This window comes from Monopterus albus, unplaced genomic scaffold, assembly GCF_001952655.1.
Source record: "Monopterus albus unplaced genomic scaffold, M_albus_1.0 scaffold47.1, whole genome shotgun sequence".
NCBI lineage: Eukaryota > Metazoa > Chordata > Actinopteri > Synbranchiformes > Synbranchidae > Monopterus > Monopterus albus.
In genome coordinates, this window is record NW_018127927.1 from 516,734 (window position 1) to 534,479 (window position 17,746).

General features: G+C 41.3%; 1 protein-coding gene across 5 annotated transcripts in view; it reads right to left on the reverse strand.

The window, feature by feature from the left end:
• Positions 1-1,794: 1,794 nt before the first annotated feature.
• specc1 (sperm antigen with calponin homology and coiled-coil domains 1) overlaps positions 1,795-17,746 on the reverse strand; it is an 83,231-nt gene continuing 67,279 nt past the window's right edge. For 3 of the 5 annotated variants that reach the window (XM_020600606.1, XM_020600607.1, XM_020600609.1), the window contains one exon: positions 13,181-13,590. In XM_020600606.1, the coding sequence (XP_020456262.1) occupies positions 13,264-13,590 (327 nt within the window). In that variant the 3' untranslated portion in view covers positions 13,181-13,263. Of the gene's footprint in view, positions 2,765-9,560; positions 9,621-13,180; positions 13,591-17,746 lie in introns of those variants that run through there. The other 2 variants (XM_020600608.1, XM_020600610.1) reach the window with 2 other exon arrangements.

Genomic DNA, 17,746 nt, shown 5'->3' on the forward strand with positions numbered 1-17,746 from the left:
TTTTGCCCTCACACCATTTTTCTAACTGTGTTACCTTCCGCATTTGTCTGATTCAGGTGCATGGGAAGAAGTCAGGGTAGAAAGCAAGCTGAAAAGTACACAGTGCTTTATTTCTGAAATGATTTGTTATTATTTAATGCATGTGAAGATCACTAAACTACAGGAGCAAGCAGAATGGCGCATGAATGTTCAGTCTGCAACAGACCCTGTGTTGTTTGCCCTTTATCAGTTCGAATGTTTGATTCATTTGACTTCTCTTCAGATCCATTTCATTATATTCAGATCATTTCAGTTTTCTCTATAGGGTTACTTCATGATAAGGACACGTAGAAAGCAGTTGTTTACAATTTTGGGCCTACGGAAAAGTGTTTTAACGTAACTGGAGCAAAACAGGACTGTATTTATACCACAATGAGATGAATGAAAAACTGTCAATCTTTTATTGAGCATTATGTGTCTGTCGGTGGAAAACTGCATACATTTCTGTCGACATTCTGAATTTGTAGGATGCATATGTTGTAAATAAATAAATAAATAGCTCTCTCATCTACCAAAAACATCTGCAGATGAAGGCTTGTCTAAATCACAGCCTAAAGAGCGGTGTTTATTTTGTAAGGGAAAACCAAATCAAAAGTATCATGTGAAAACTAAAAGAGGAAATAAAAATATATAAAATAAATGAGACAATAATGTGAAAGACAGGTGACTGGACATGAAGCAGTGACTTTCTTAAAGCTAAGAGTTATGCAACAACCTGCTGCATTGGCGGATTCCCAAACTGTAGCTCCTGGTCAGTAAAACAGTCCAGGTGAAATATCTTTTGTTTACAATGTTTGTTTCATTTAGTCATTTCATCTGTTGCACTGCCACTGATAAGAAGCATCTTAAATTCAGGTGTGCTGTATGAATTAAATTCCTCTACAGTGAGAATTAGACAAGAAGATGCAAAAACAGGCAAGACAGCAGCACACTGACATATGACGAGTTAGGAAAATGTAACATGAAGTGCTGTGGACGTAGACTGACATTAACATTACTTTCAGTCATATATCTCTGTGTTGCAATCCAAAGGGATGAGTAGTTCCAGGGTTAAGGTGGACAGTCACCATCTAAATCTTACTCAAGATGTTGAAAGTTAACTGTGTTAAAAGTGTGTTTTCAGTCAAAATATGAGTGAGTCCAGCTTCAGATAAAATAAACTAACCTCACTACAGACAAGAACAGCTGGAAGTAACCATGGTACCTGTACACGACAAAGACTGACAGCTGTTGCCTCAAAATACTCAGAGGATATAAACATAAAAAATGTAGGATAAAAATGAGACTAAACTGTCACTGATGACAATGAGACACAAATATCTTTCTTTAGCTTTTGAGAAAAACATGACAAAAGTAACACTGCCACAGACAACCTGTGCCTTAACAAAGCAGCTTTAGTACCATAGTAGCTGATAAGGAACTTTAAGGACCCACTCAGGACATTAAACAATCCAAACTAGAGCTCAATCTGTATTCATAAAAATATTTTTACAAAACTATTCAGCAACTCTCGTAGTGTTTAATCATTTTCGTATGGTGTCACACAGTGAAAAAAAAAAGATTTGGTGGATTTACTTGATTGTAATGTGTACATGGGTCCCACACAATGAAAGTATGTAAAACCAACATAATTTTCTTTAGGGGTTAACTTGTTTGAATTATGTTAACAGAGGAAATATGAATGAATTGCGTTGCACATACTAGCATAATTTGTGTAAATCCAAAGACCCGGTGAGTCCTTTTTTTCAGTGCAGATGGCATCTACAGTTTGTCTATTTTCTGTTTTTGACAACAAACCAGGTTCCACAAGTGAAGTGAAAAATATACAGGCCTTAGTCCAACTCACACAAGTTCAAAAAACTCTCTGCTCTGCAAAGTGGAACTCCAGCTTGTTTACAATAAGGACTCAGTTTGAGCAGTGGTCAGTTCTTTTAGCAACATTTCAGCAGTCAGCTGGACTCACATTGGCATGCTGAAGGGAAGCTGAGACACAACACTGTACTTTGAGCATGGATAGCTTTGTGCAAGTTGAGTTTTGGATGAAGATTTGGCACATTTTAAAACACAAAGCATCCACAGAGCATCTGATTCACAGCAGCTCTGATAATTGGCAAATAACCTTTAGAAAAGTATTGGTGGCCCAGGGTGACCGGTTTCAGAAACAAATGACACATGAAGTGTCTACTGACAGCTAGTTTATAACAAAGGGTTTTATCCAACCTTGTCATTATCACTGTTAATGCTGTCTAAGCTGTTCCAAGTCAGTGTCTCTTAATCCCCTCTCAGCTGTACTGTCAACTGCTACAAGGTCAGTAGGATTTTGCACCAGTAATTGTCTGTCTGCTTTTTATTTTTTGTGAATCAGATGCTCAATCAAAACTTGCAACTTGTATAAATGAACAGGGTGGTTTGTTTCCTGACTGCAAGTTTTTGACTGTCAACAACTAAGGGCAAGAAACTGCTACATTTCTCAAGAACACACAGACCCTCAGTCATGCGTCCACTGTTGAACACTAAGCAGGAGAAAGGTTGAAGTGGCAGTGTTTGCTCTGTCCACAAGGTGCTGAGAGTCCGAGCAGGAAAGTGCTGCAGTGCCTCCAGTTTTCATAGGTCTCCAGCCCCTCATCAACACTGGTCAGGTCTCAAAATACTTATAGATCTGAGAGATGTACTGCATGACGCTCTGCCAGTCCGGCCTGTCAGTCTTCATAAGCTCCTCAATGTCCTGGTGGAAAAAGAGACACCAGTGAATCATAGTGATCTAGAAGTTGGAAGTAATGGACGTATGAAGTCTGAGGGTCTGTCAAACATTTTTTACAAACAGCACCCTTACCAGGCCAATCAGACAATAGTGGTTAAAGCACAGCATTCATGTTTGTTTAGTCAAAATCATCAATCAGTTTAGTCAAGATCAATTTAATTCTCAGCTTCTTATTAATCAGCACAGTTACTCCTCTGGCTTTAGAAGTAGATGACGAGAAAAATACTTTGTCCGCCCAGACCTTCTGCAGCTTAAAGTGCTCAGAGTCTGTTAGGCAGGGCTCTTAAATAAAGACAATGTCTAATGCCTTTAGTATTCCATTGATTACACTTGATACATTATGGTGCAAGATTCTTAAGTATTATGGGAAGAGACGCAAAGTACCCCATGAATAAACCCATATTTCAACACTCTGTAATGAAAACACTGGGAGTGTCACACATTATGCAACTGACACAGTGAACTAAGCAGGACAAATGTATTGTCAGTATAAAATGATGTTTTTTCTCTTAGTGTTTTGAGAACTGTGTCACACATTCAGAAAATGTGTTTACACTTATAAGACTCTGATCAGCTGTGTGAAGCTACCATCAGTTGTGCAGAAATAACTGGCTGACAGTGGTGAGTCAGATGGTGAACCAGGCCTTGACATGAATCCACACTCAGCTGGCATCACAGCAGCTTCCATCAGCTCACATTTACACAGAAGCATCAGTACAGTCAGCTCCAGAATGTCTCAACCTCCCCACTGCTTTGTGGACTGTATGTGAGGGCTGTGCTTGCGCAGCAGATATCGAGAGAGTGGAAAACAATGTACAGATGCCTGTAGAGCTGATCCAGCAACAGTCAGTTACAGTAATTTATTTGTTTACAGCAGTTTAAAGTCACTGACATGGTTTGCCACATCCGATTTTACAACCACAAGCATGTAATGGAGGATTAATAAGACAAAGAAATGTGAACTTTGGTCTTGGTCAAATATTCAAGCCTAATTATACTTCAGTGCTGAGGTCCAGCTGGCTCCTCCAGATTCAGTGCAAGTGAGCTGTCAGACTGATCTGTGTCTTTGTTTTATGGTGTTCCTTGATACATGAGGCTGAAGGACATACAGTGGGTACGGAAAGTATTCAGACCCCCTTAAATTTTTCACTTTGTTATATTGCAGCCATATGCTAAAATCATTTAAGTTCATTTTTTTCCTCATTAATGTACACACAGCACCCCATATTGACAGAAAACCACAGAATTTTTGACATTTTTGTAGATTTATTAAAAAAGAAACACTGAAATATCACATGGTCATAAGTATTCAGACCCTTTGCTCAGTATTTAGTAGAAGCAGCCTTTTGAGCTAATACAGCCATGAGTCTTTTTTGGGAATGATGCAACAAGTTTTTCACAGCTGCATTTGGGGATCCTCTGCCATTCCTCCTTGCAGATCCTCTCCAGTTCTGTCAGGTTGGATGGTAAACGTTGGTGGACAGCCATTTTCAGGTCTCTCCAGAGATGCTCAATTGGGTTTAAGTCAGGGCTCTGGCTGGGCCATTCAAGAACAGTCACGGAGTTGTTGTGAAGCCACTCCTTAACAAACTGGTTAAGAGAGCTGGTTCTGTCCTGGGCTGCCCTCTGAATTCCATAGAAGAGGTGGCTGAAGGATGCTGGCAAAAGTAAAACCCATCATGCACAACCCCTCCCACCCCCTGCACCACACAGTGGAGGCTCTGAACAGTTCTTTTAGCATGAGACTGTTACATCCCCAGTGTAAGAAGGAGCGTTACTGCAGGTCGCTCCTCCCCACAGCAATCAGACTGTACAACACATCACTGCAGGATCACTGCAGGGATAAGATAGGTGAAATTATGAGGGACTATGCAATAGTCGACTGAGGTGCAATATTCAGTTCCTGGGGGTGAAATGCCATGTAAATAGGCTCATGTGCAATATCTTGTTCCTGATCTCTCTCAAATACTGTGCATTGCCCAGCTTTAGGCATTTTTGAGCAGTTCCTCAGAGATCCTGATGGCTGAAATACAGGTTTCTTTCCCCCATTGTGGGATTAATTGTGAAAGTAATATTCGATTGTTCTCAATTTCCTGGTTGTTTTTCTTGATTCCTCTCAATACTATTCTTTCTTATCTTGTTCCTAGGTATCTTTTTTGACTTGTTTCTCAGGGACAAACTGTGGAAGGTCTATTCTTGTTCTTGATAATCTCTTACATACTATATTTTAGTCTGGTTTCTAGGTACCTGGATCTTGTTTTCTCAACATATGTGTATGGTTGGCGTGTGTATTCTATGGTGTCATGTTGTTTCGTCCCTTACTGCTGCTGGAACACTGGAATTTCCCCACTGTGGGATCAATAAAGTTCTACTTTACTTTTAAATTTTTCATTTTACAAACAATAAGAACACTACACTAAAGTTAAAAAGGACAAACAAAAACAAAAGCAATAGCAAAAGGCTGCCAGACAGTGTGATGGTTAGGTGCAACCGACCCATAATAATCATGTTCTAATTGCACATTCACAGCACTATAATATTTTAATGTCAGTGTATAGTGCCCTGGTCATCATGGGTTCGGGGAGATGTTGTCAGGTCCACTGTGCGACCTGCCTCTCTTCTGCCTTTCTCTCTCCTGCTCGCTCTTTTTGCAGGATCAGCGCCTCAGCTGTGTCGTATTTTGTAATTAGTGACTTGTGGGTTGTCGCACACAGCTGGGGCGCATTACTGTAATCACTCTCTTACCTTATTTATACCTCTGGCAGACGCTCTGCCTTAACGTGCATAACAGCCCTATAGTCGTGGTATGTATTTGTACGTCATTTTGTTTTCCATGCTGACAGTTCCTGTGCTGTGGATTGCATTTTGTACGTTGGTTATATGTTTATTGTTATACGTCCACGCTGACAGTTCCTGTGCTGTGGATCTCTAAGTTTGTTTTTTTCCATGTGGTTAGCTAGACGTTCTTTTTGTTATCCACGCTGACAGTTCCTGTGCTGTGGATTTCCATTTTTGTTCGCCTACCCTCCTGGTTAGCTTGTTTATTCACTTGTCCGTCCTCTTCCTCCGACTCTCCTGTTTTCTGCTGTCTTTTCCCCTGGTCATCCCGGTCTCCTCCACCATCTCTACCCTACTTTGCTGTGATATGTACATGGACTGTGCTACGTGTTTTTTTTTTTTGTTACTTTGTATTTTTCCCATTAAACCACCTTTTTTACTAGCACCTGGGTCGGCATTCTTGAGTCCTATCTCAGTTCTCCCTCACGCTCCTGGTGAGGGGGACTAAACCTTAACAGATGTGGCACTGAGACAAGAAGGGCCCCCAGATTCTCTCATGTCTTCCTCCGACTCTCCTGTTTTCTGCTGTCTTTTCCCCTGGTCATCCCGGTCTCCTCCACCATCTCTACCCTACTTTGCTGTGATATGTACATGGACTGTGCTACGTGTTTTTTTTTTTTGTTACTTTGTATTTTTCCCATTAAACCACCTTTTTTACTAGCACCTGGGTCGGCATTCTTGAGTCCTATCTCAGTTCTCCCTCACGCTCCTGGTGAGGGGGACTAAACCTTAACAGATGTGGCACTGAGACAAGAAGGGCCCCCAGATTCTCTCATGTCCATTTTGTTTGCCAGACCTTTCCAGGCGAAGGCGTTCCATTTGTATCACAGACACCATTTCCAATCTGATGCCCTTGATGTCTGGGTGTACTCTGATCCCTACAGCTAAGGGGTGCAAGTGCAATGTCAAACAACAGCGGAGCCAATGGGTCCCCTGTCACACTCCCCATTGCAAGACGAATGGTTTAGATCTGTTCCCATTTGTAAGAATGGAATTTGGATTTGTGTACAAAATTCTGACCCATTCAATAAACGTGTTACTGAAGCCAAATTTTTTCAGTGTTGCAGTTAGGTATGGCCACTCAATCATGTCAAAGGCCTTGTGTGTATCTATAGGCAATATAGCTGCACCATCTCCTTTACTATGGTCCACATACAGGGTGTTAAGAATTTTATGTACATTACAAAAAGAATATTGCCCTGGGACAAAGCCCGTTTGGTCAGGATGAATGATGTTTGCTATACTCTTACCCAGACTTGTGGCCAGAACCTTTGTTATTATTTTAAGATCATAATTCAACAAGGCGATAGGCCTGTAGTTGCCTGTGTCTGTGTAATCCTTACCCTCTTTTAGGAGGACGCAGACACTGGCCTCGCCGCAAAGAAGATGGAAGTATTTTGCTTGAGAGGGTGTGACAGATCATTCTCAAAAACAGAAGTGTGAGCAGAGGCCCCAAACCTTGTAAAACTCTGAGCCATACCTGTCTGGGCCAGGGGCCTTTCCAGTAGGAAATGATTTTTATAGCCTCCTGTAGTTCAAGCAGGGTCAAATCTGAGTCTAAATAATCCCAGTAGGGTGCATCAATTTGTGGAAGGGACAGAGAGCTAAAGAAATGATCAAAGTCAGTGTGGTAGGTGACTTGGGAGAATAAGTGTCATAGTAGAATTCTCTGAATCGTTCATTGATAAATTCTCTGAATTGTTCATTGATATCTTGAACTTCTGTTAACATTGCTCCTGTTCTAGACTTAACTTTATAAATGGCCCTCTTAGTCTGTTTTCCTTTTAATTGCCTGGTCAGCATTTTGAGGTTTTTCACCAAATTCAAAGTGTTTCTGTTTGAGTTTAAGTAACATTTTACCAACCTGTTCCCCCAGCAAAGAGTTATATTCATATTATAATTTTAGAATATTGTTATAGTCAGATTGAAGTCGTGTTTTTATAAACCTGATCTGCATTTTTTAAGTCCCTGTCAATCTCTTCCAGTCAACAACGCCTTGCTTTGCTCTGTGATGCCTCATAGGAAATTACTTGTCCTCTGATGTACACTTTAAGAGTCTCCCACAAAGTTGAATCATTGACCTCACCATTGTCATTGGTCTCAAAGTTTTTGGCATCAGCAGGGGAGCTGAACGCTTTTACTTGCCCTTGGTGATGAACATGAAGCCATGCTGGGAAGCGTAGAGAGTGCTTAATATTCTTCTCTTGTAACAACTTGAGAGCTTCCCTGAAGCCTCAACGCTGCTCCATTACCTCTACAGTATAATCCAGAAAGATAACGATCCGCTGTCCTTTGTAGTCCAGAGCGCGCTGTCTCCCAAGTCTTATGATTTTCTCCTTTTCCTGCGCCAGATGCACCCGTGTGATGATGGCGGTCAGCTGGTTTAGGCTGCAGCATGCGGTGCACTCTGTCGATTACCACCGTCTTACCAAAGCTTTCCCCACTGAGCAGTTTAGGAATCAGATGGGAGACAAATTCTGTTGGCCTCCCCTTCTCCTCAACCTCAGGAACACCACTTATCTTGATATTATTGCATCTAGATCTTCCTTCCAAGCTTGAGAGACTGGAGCGGAGAGCCTTGTTCTTTTGCCGCAACTCAGCGAGTGAAGTCTCCATACCACCAATACGCTGTTCATGGTCTTCGGTTTGTTTTTCCCCATATCGCAGGCTCTCTCAGTGAGTGCTTGCTGGCCCGCTATGAGGCTCTGGAAACTCTGTTTGAATTAATCAAACCGCTCATTTATGGACTGGAGGATGTTTTTCTAGATTTTGAGTGGTATTTCATCTTCATCAGGGCTCATGTCGGGTTTAGCCTTAGTAGCTTTGGCTAACTGGCGAGGAACCTTTCCATCTCGTTTACTTGCCATTATCGGATTACTGATGAAAAAATGCAGAAAAAGTGTGAGCAACTAGTTGTAGGGCACAAGCGGAGGTAGTAATGTGGTAGAGAGCGTTTTTTTTTTTTAAGTAGAGTTTTTGTGCCCCGAGGAGCTCTGGAAAATACGTCTATTCACGAGGCATCTCACTAGCGCCCCCTGCATGCAGACTGTTTAGGGTCCACATGGACAAGCCAGGACTCAAACTGCAAATCTTTCAGTTAGGAGACGACCCGCACTACCTCTTGAGTCACAGCTGCCCCCCCTAAATCAGTGCCAACACACTGGTGGCAAAAAAACAAATTGGTGCTAAGGTAGAGTAGGCTACGTTAGCAGCATGGCTAACCAAAACACAGTGGAGACTCTTGGGCTGGAAACGTCAATGAAGCCACTCGTGTCAACTCTTCATAATGCAGCAATATCATACATGCCTACAACCCTCCCCTGCAAGCCCTCACTCCCAGGGCAATGGAGCCCCGTGCATTAAAACACAGTAAAGAGCCTGGACCAGTCTGAACACCCGGTAACTCTCTGCAACAATGCCAAAATGTCTAACTAGTTCTTTAATGCATAAACAATTTACTTTAAAATTGCTACCTTAAGCTTATTGCACTGCATCACTAGAAATAAAAATGAAAGTGACTGACTATTCCACAGCAAAACATGGGGGGATTTTCTTATAAAGGGCTTACAAAGCCCAAATCCTTCAGTGGAGCAGCTGCTTGTTACTAAGGTTATCAAATTCAAATTGTATCTGAATTACATATGCTAGTTTTCTTCTTAAAGTAAAGTGTCGTATATTTTCAGCGTGCACTGCTTAAGCACATGCTGGAGGCAAACCAGCAAAAAGAACTCACTGATATGACAGAGTGAAGCTCGAGACTTTCAGGAGGGAAAGTGGTCCAGTAAGGCAACTTGGTTCTGAAGCTTCACATCCTGGAGTTTAGCAAATCAAAAAGTCCTGTTTCCATCTGGTCTATTTAAAGGTTTCCTCTGTGCTATCTATGTATTTTTGTGTGTGTGAGGTCTGTGGTAGCTCAACTCACCAGGGTGGATTTGATGCCAATGCTTTCGGCAGCCTGAAAAGCCAGGGTCAGATTCCGGACCTGAAGAAAAGCAAACCAGTTGATGCTGAGATGCTGAAACTCCCTGTTTCCTGTCATCCTACAACCCTACACATGGAGGCTCAAACAGCAACAATAACATTTATTTATGAACATTCATGAACAAATGTCTGAAAGCCTGTGTTTTTTGTCTGAGTATTTAAGTGTAATATTATTCATTCATTCATTCCCTTTAATGGACGAAACCTCCGACAGACCCCGGCTCTTGGTGGGCGGCCTTCTGCCTTGACCGGTTGGGGTGAGAGAAGAAGAAAAGCAACAAGACACAACAAAAAACAAAAGACAACAATCAAACACTGGTCAGGTTGATGTGGCTGGTGACTGCTCATCAGAGACGTAGAGCTCCAGAGCCAGGGCAACCTGCAGAAAGGTACAGGGAGAGAGAGGACACACTACAGGAGAGAGGAGACACTAAGTTAGTGATGTGTAATGGTGGCATATAGATGCATAGAGAGAGAGGAGAGGAGCGGAAATAAAAATCCACCTATAACATTTGTTTTCTGAAAACATCTATCATAAAGGGTGAAGATGGTAGTAATGGGATTATTGGAAGGACAGATGATACTGGGAAGCGGTTGGGTGTTTGGGGCCTCAGGGAAAGGCGCTCAGCAAGAGTTATTAAAGCCAACACACGTCTATTGAATTATTCAGAGAGATGGGGTGTACAATGTCATCAGCTTAACTTTACACACTCACACCGATGCGACATGACTAATTTGTCACGTACTGTAGGTTGCATCAGGCCTGGTCGCACGTGCTTGTGTATAGTTTTAATGTTGTAGTGGGACAAAAGACCTGAAGCCTTCAGGGAGGAACCATAGTGTTTTGCCAAGTTAATATACTGCATATACCACCTGCATGTCTGCATTACAGAGCAGTCAGCACTGAGCAACATGGAAGACCTATATAAAATGTTTACAATATAACAATGTCTGTAATGTGCCACAGAACAGTTGAAAATTTTCTTCTTGAAAAATGGCTTCAAAGCATAAAGGACTTTTATTCTCCTCTTGGTACGCATCTTTATGACCTACACTGTGTGAGCACACCATTTCCACCATTTACAGGTTCACATTTTCCACAAACAACGTATTGCAAAGTTATGAATGTGCAAGTGAGATGAAACACAGTTTCTGGAGACACAATTCTGCAAGCCCAAGTCAGGGAGAGGAAAACAAAGGCTGAAGTTTGCTCGAGGGAAGACATCCATACTATACTTTTGAGAAAGAACTTTGAAGCAAAATGAGTATTGAGAAGCTGCTGTGAACATTTCACCATGCTAAATTAATGCAACTGCCTTCTATGAATTCATGCTCGAGGCCTGAAAGATAAATATCATTAAAGTCAGATTGTGTATTAACTCAACCTCATACACAGGATTTTCTCAGCAAAGCATTCAATCAGAAAGTATCGTGGTAACCTTCTCTGTGTCATCTACACTATGCACTGTACATGTGAGATTCCCTTCTGTACTGGTACAAACTGACACGAAACCACAGAATTTCTCACATATGGATGTATGAATAATCTTGAGTGGATCATGACCCTGTGACGATTGAATCCAGGTAAGCGAGCAAGTGAGCTGCAGTTTGAATAAGAGTGTCAGAGATAATGTGGTAGGAATAAATTTTAGGATCTAAGGACAGAACCAGTGTGCATGAATAAAAGAATGAATGAAGCACACCACACTGAAACGTAGCCATAAAGTTGAGATGCTTTTTAATACCTGAGATAATTCAAGGGGAGTGTGGGGGGAGTTAAAATGATTACAAATCATAAAGCATCTGTATCTCCTGTTGTCACCGGATGCAGCTCCTCCCTGGCTGAAGAACTTAATCACATTTACGCTCAGTTCGATAGAGAAAATATGGAGCAAGCCACTGTCAACAAATACCAGTGATATTGTACCCATTCTGAATGTGCATGAGGTCTGACAATGTTTTAAAAACACTGATCCAAAAAAGCAGCTGGACCAGATGGGATGGCTGGAAGAGTACTTAAGGACTGCTGATCAGTTAGTTAGCAGAGGTTATTACAAAAATTTGAAATCACTCACTACTATTATCATATGTTCTATCATGTTTTAAATCAGCTACAATAGTCCCTTTTAGTGCCTAAACAGAATGTAGCTACATGTCGAAATGATTATAGGCCAGTGGCACTTACTTCTTCACCTGTTAAATGCCTAGAGAGGTTAGTTATGAAGCACATTAAGGATATCTGACCAGCTTCTTTTGATAATCATTAGTTTGCTATATAGAGCAAATATGTCAAAAGAAGATGCTATTGCTATTGTGCTACATACAGTACTGGAGTATCTGGAGGAGAAAGAGAAATATGTAAGAATGCTTTTTATTGATTATAGTTATGCTTTTAATCTGACCAAATAAACACATAAGGAAACTGCAGGACTTTTTCACTATGTCATTGGACTTTAGACTTTTTAACAAACCAAACACAGGCAGTAAGACTGGGCAGGCACACATCGTCCACCTTGTCTTTCAGCACAGACACCCCCTGTCATCAAGTTTGCAGATGATATCATACTTGGTCTCATCTCAGACAATGATCAAGTTGAGTAATGAAGTGAGGTTCATAAGTTGACTACGTGGAATGACTATCACAACCTGGCATTATACATTAAAGAAACAAAAGAAATGATTTTTGTAAGAAGGTTCATTGTTACTCCCCACTCCTAGATTCAAGATTCAAGAATCTTGAATCCTAATACACGGTGAAGAGGTTGAAAGGGTCACACACTTCAAATTCCTGGTTGTGGCGATAACAAAGAACCAGTCATGGGATCTCAACACAGCATCAGTGGGAAAGCGCAACAGCATCTATTTTATCTGAGGAAGCTGAAAAAGCAGATTTACCCCAGGAGCTCCTACTCAACTTTTATCTCTGTGCATACATGGTGTAATAACTTACAATGTTTCAGTGTGGTATAATAGCTGCACAAGGGCTGAGCAGCAAGCTCTACAGCAGGTCATAAAAACTGCTGGGAAAATAATTGGTGCTACATTAGAAATATTTCCTCCATATACTCCTCCAGATGCAATTGCCATTCCAATAATGGCCACCTGCATGAGCTCCTGCCCTCATGTAGAAGATACAGATCTATTAGGGCTAACACAACTGGAATGAGGGACGGTTTCTTCCCTCAGCAATCAGGACGCTAAATAAATAATGGCAATTGTATTGGTGTGGTATGCATGTGTTGTGGATTGTTGCTGTTGTTTTGCAAATTTTTGGGATGTGGGGAGTGTATTTTAATGTTAATAGTTTATATTGATTTTATCACTGACCTTGAGTATACAGCATGTATGTTTACCACTGGTAGTTATTGCATTTATAGGATGTTTATCTAATTATGTTTTGCACTGTTATGAGAGTTGTCATGTATTTTCACTGCATAAGTAATTACAATAAAGATGGATGAAAAATGCTGTATGCGTGCAAATGGTCTTATACTTGTATAGCGCACAAAGTGTTTTTACACTATTTTGGCCATTCATCCATTCGCACTCCCAAATTCATGCACTGGTGTCACCACCGGGAGCAACTGGGGGTTTCAGTGTCTTGCTCAAGGACACTTCGACATGTGGACTGGACAAGTCAAGAATCAAATGAATAATCTGCTGGTTAGAAGACAACCCGCTCTACCTCCTGAGCCACAGCATGTGTCCTTTCTATGAATACACTGATTTCTCTTTAACGTGCTTAGTTTGATCACCTGCTGGTGAGGTACTGACCTGCATGTCAAGGAGACTGGATGCTGATGTGAATATAGTAATTCACTGTGTTTGTGTTCAGTCTTACTGTAGTTTTCTACCTTATCTTGACTGATTAGTTCCTGGTAAGGGATATGGGCGGGCAGATATGTGTGCAAGAGAGCACAGAAAGCCAAGCCATCACTCCAACTGCTGCTGAAGTTGGTCACATCAATATCCTGTATAGAGAAAAGAGGAGGAGACAAAGGATGTGGAGAAAAAACAGAAGTCAAAAGAAAACCAAAGTCAATATAACCCAATGATAATGAGTTGAAAGTGACCATAATTTGAGTGGGAGCGCTAACAGCTTTTTGACAACATGGACAGGCTATGAAATAAGCCATTAAGTCATAGAGCGACAGGAAACAACATGAAAATTAAAGTTTTATGCAATTATATGCTGTTCTGGTTCCTTCAGAGTCCATTAATGTCTGGTCATGTTTCCTAGAGAGGAGGGTTATCTAACTACACCCCACTTTTAGCCTGCAATGCACTCTCTGATCTCACCTCTGTGTGAAGACCGTGCATAGTAGCACGTCCAGTCTTTGTGTGTGTGATTTACAGAGCATAGTCACCTCATACGCCATATTCAGGGTATTCAGGATCTGATTAGATTACAGAGCTCGGAGGAAACACTTCCTCCAGACCATTGTTTGTTGTTGCAGGCTCTCGTTTCTGGTATCTCCGTCTTTTATCCTTCGTATGTGCATTGGGAATTGGGCTCACAGCCAAGGAGACTCTCCTGACACACAGTTATGTGTTGCTGAGGCTTCATACAAGTACAACAAACAAGTACTGGGTCACCATTTGCACATAATTATGCAAATGTATTTAAGGACAGATGGGAGGAGGAAAAGATTTTTAATAACAACCCTTTGGCCAAGATCTTTAGAAGATTCAAATTGTAAATGATGTGTTTCACAGGATCTGAAAAAAATTCTCTATTTCAGAGATTCCATAAACAGCACACATCAATCATTGAAATTCACTATAGACAACAGTAAAGAACAGGTACACCTCTTGGATTCTGCTTATAACAGGGAATGAAAATAGATATGTCAATTTTTCAAAAAGACACAGGCAGGAATACCATTCTTCATGCCCAGAGCTACCATCCTAAAATGTGTTGTTGTATAAGAATACAACACTGTCTAAGAATACAACATGAACTAGACATCCCTGGTGTGTGCTGGATCTTTGTATTTTTGGAGAAATTCTCTCTTCACTTGAGATGAGACAATTACTGTTTTGTGCTGTACTGTTACCATACTGCATAAAGATAAAAAACAACCAGAAATTTAGATGTGCAGTTGTTTAAGACATATTAAAAGGGGAATAGAAACAATGTTATTATAATTGTTTGGGATAAAACACAGCATTAAATCTCTGGGTACATTTGTGTGTCTGTACACATATGGTAGCATTAGCTCCTGTGATGCTTGGGACTGGACACATGACCACGTGCTTTCTTTACTGCTGTTCTTAGCCACTGGTCTTCAATCATGGCCCTCGGGACCAGAGCCCTGCTGATTTTCATCATTTAAATCTAATTAGTGACTGATCCATATGTGTGAAGCCAGGTGAATGTAATTAACAGCAGAACTCTGGGTACTCAGGACAAGAATTACAAATCACAGCTATAAGTCACTGCAGTAATGAATATGCCCCGAGCTACTTAAAACTGATGACAAATTTCTGATTTTCTTCACTCCTCTGCTGTGGTGTGACGGATGCCAGCTAACTACACATTTAAAGCTCGATGTGTTTTCACGGTGAGTGGCTGACTGACTGCAGGAGAAAAGCTAACTGTAGGACTGATACATGTCCTGCTGCACAAACAAAATGTTGGTTTGTTGTTAGGGCGTTGACACGCACACTGATGTGACCTGGCAGTTGTTGGGGTCATCCCTGGACACTGGTATGAAAATGTGCCTTTAGCTAAATGTGATGCCTCACTTATTTTTATCTACCACTTACTGACACAGGTTTTGAGTTACATTCAAGGTCCCCACATGGTGAACTGCAATAACTTGGCAATGCCCTGACTTTTTATCTAGCACCACAAGCAGGTCAACATGTCTTTTTGTCCAAATTTGTTAATATTCCCATCATCCTCAGCTGTGCTCAAAGTTTAGTGCTAATTACAGGCATGCTAACCCACTGGCCTATGATTGTGACATGGTAAACACTGCTAAACATCAGTATTCTTTGAATTGTCATTGTGAGCATGATAGCATGCTGACATTAAGGTCAAAGGTCAAGGTCAAAGTGTTTATTTGTCATATGCACAATTAGGAAACATGTTTCCCTGTACAATGAAATTCTTACTTTGCCGGCCACATGAATGCCACACAATACAAGTGAAATATAAAGTAGCATTTAGCATCGCAGAGCTGCTCTCATAAATGTAGATTCCTCTTCATGTTGCATGTTACTGTCACAATATTTTGTTATATCATAATATAACAAAATGTTATATTAATATCTACATACAATAAATATTTATATCACTGTTAATCATGCAACAATCTGAGACTGAGTTTGATTATCCCTTGCAGCATGCTACTTAGCATGATGTACTTTAAATCTGATTTGTTGAAACAAACAAAACATAACTGAGGAAAGCGTCTTAGGAATTATTCCGGTCCAACTAAGAAGTCACCAGGAAAAGCCAGCAGCATTTTGTGGTCACAATGGGATCTGAAGGAATAGCTGCTTCATCTGAATGAAGCCAAACAGGATGCTCTATCCAGGGCTTTGGCTTTGTTCGCACATTCACTGTTATTTGTCATGAAATACAGTGTGATCAGGAATCACCTAATCAAATCACATTAACTTGTCATTATCATAAGCAAAACAATCACCACAACAGTCAAATGCTTAAAAAAAGTCATTATATACTTTAAGAACCACTTTGATGGGATAACAGATGCTGAGTGTTTGGATGCTTGTCTCCTCTCCATCAGTCGCAGCCTGTCTGTAACTTCTGGAGGACAGACCTGTACAGTCATGTCAGCCCACATTCGTTTCGCCCCTTGTCTCTCTCAGCTGGCTCAGCAGAACCATGAGTACTGTAGCAGTGTGTGTGATGTATGTGCAGACTGACACACACCCATACAGAGGCAATGATAGGCGGGTCAGTCATACCTCACAGTCTAAGTGACAAAGATAGACAATGACAATTAAGCTGATAAAACACATTGCCGAGGGCAGTGTGTCCGAGAGAGTGTGTGGTTGTTGGGGTGGCCTGAGGACAACACATGTTCTAATCCAGGTCAGAGCTGGTAGATATGTTCAGGGTGGGAGTGGTAGAGGAAAGGGGTTGGGTGCTGGAGTTTGTTCAGGGTAGAAAGAGAGGGAAAAGCATGAATGCTAAAACAGCAGTGGACAACAACAGCTCTCTGGGAGCCGGCTCAGAAAAGCAAACACAGCATCAAGTGGCAGGAAGTGTGTCACTTGGCACAAAAGGCAGGGCCGCTGCTTTTTAGGGCTCAGAGAACAAGTATAAGAGAAAAACAGGGGTTTGTACAAAGAGAGTAGTGAACAGAGATTAACAAAAAAAGAGAGAGAGAGAAGAGTTGATCTGTGTATATTTGCTTTAATCTGCCTCTGAATGGAACACAGATAAGATCTGCGATAGCATCAATAATTACATTAGAGAGGAAAATTAGCCTCTCTAAAATTTTCATCTGGTAACTAAGTACAGACACAGACATGTCTGCGCAGATTCTCAGTCATCCAGGTCATAGTAAGATGAAAAAATTTAGAAAAATCAACTGGACTAGGTTTTTAGGTCGAAGATGTTTCACCTCTCATCCAAGAGGCTTCATCAGCTCTGCCCGACTGGCGTTGAGTCAGAGATATTTATCCCCCTCGGTGGTGTTTCAGTCCTTTGATGCCCAACAATGTCCCCTAACGACTGAGTCATTATAGCCCAGTATCGGTGAGCGTCGTTACCTGTCTTTGAACCCTCACCTGTGGACCGATGCCTATTGTCCTGGTGGGCATGTTTGGGCAGAGATCTCAAAACAGAGTTGTAGATGTATGACAAGTTGTGTCTTAGTCCACCACTCCTATTTAGTGAGGGGTGTTCTATTTTTACAAAAATCGCTTCCTTAACTCCTCTCTCAAACTAGCGATGTTCTCTGGAGAGGATCTGGACTTCACTGTCCTCAAAAGAATGTCCTTTGTCCTTCAGGTGGAGGTGGACTGCTGACTCTGGTCCACTGGAGTTGGCCCTCCTGTGTTGAGCCATGTGTTTGTGAAGCGGATGCTTAGTTTCACCAATGTACAAGTCATTGCACTCCTGACTGCACTTAATTGCATACACCACAT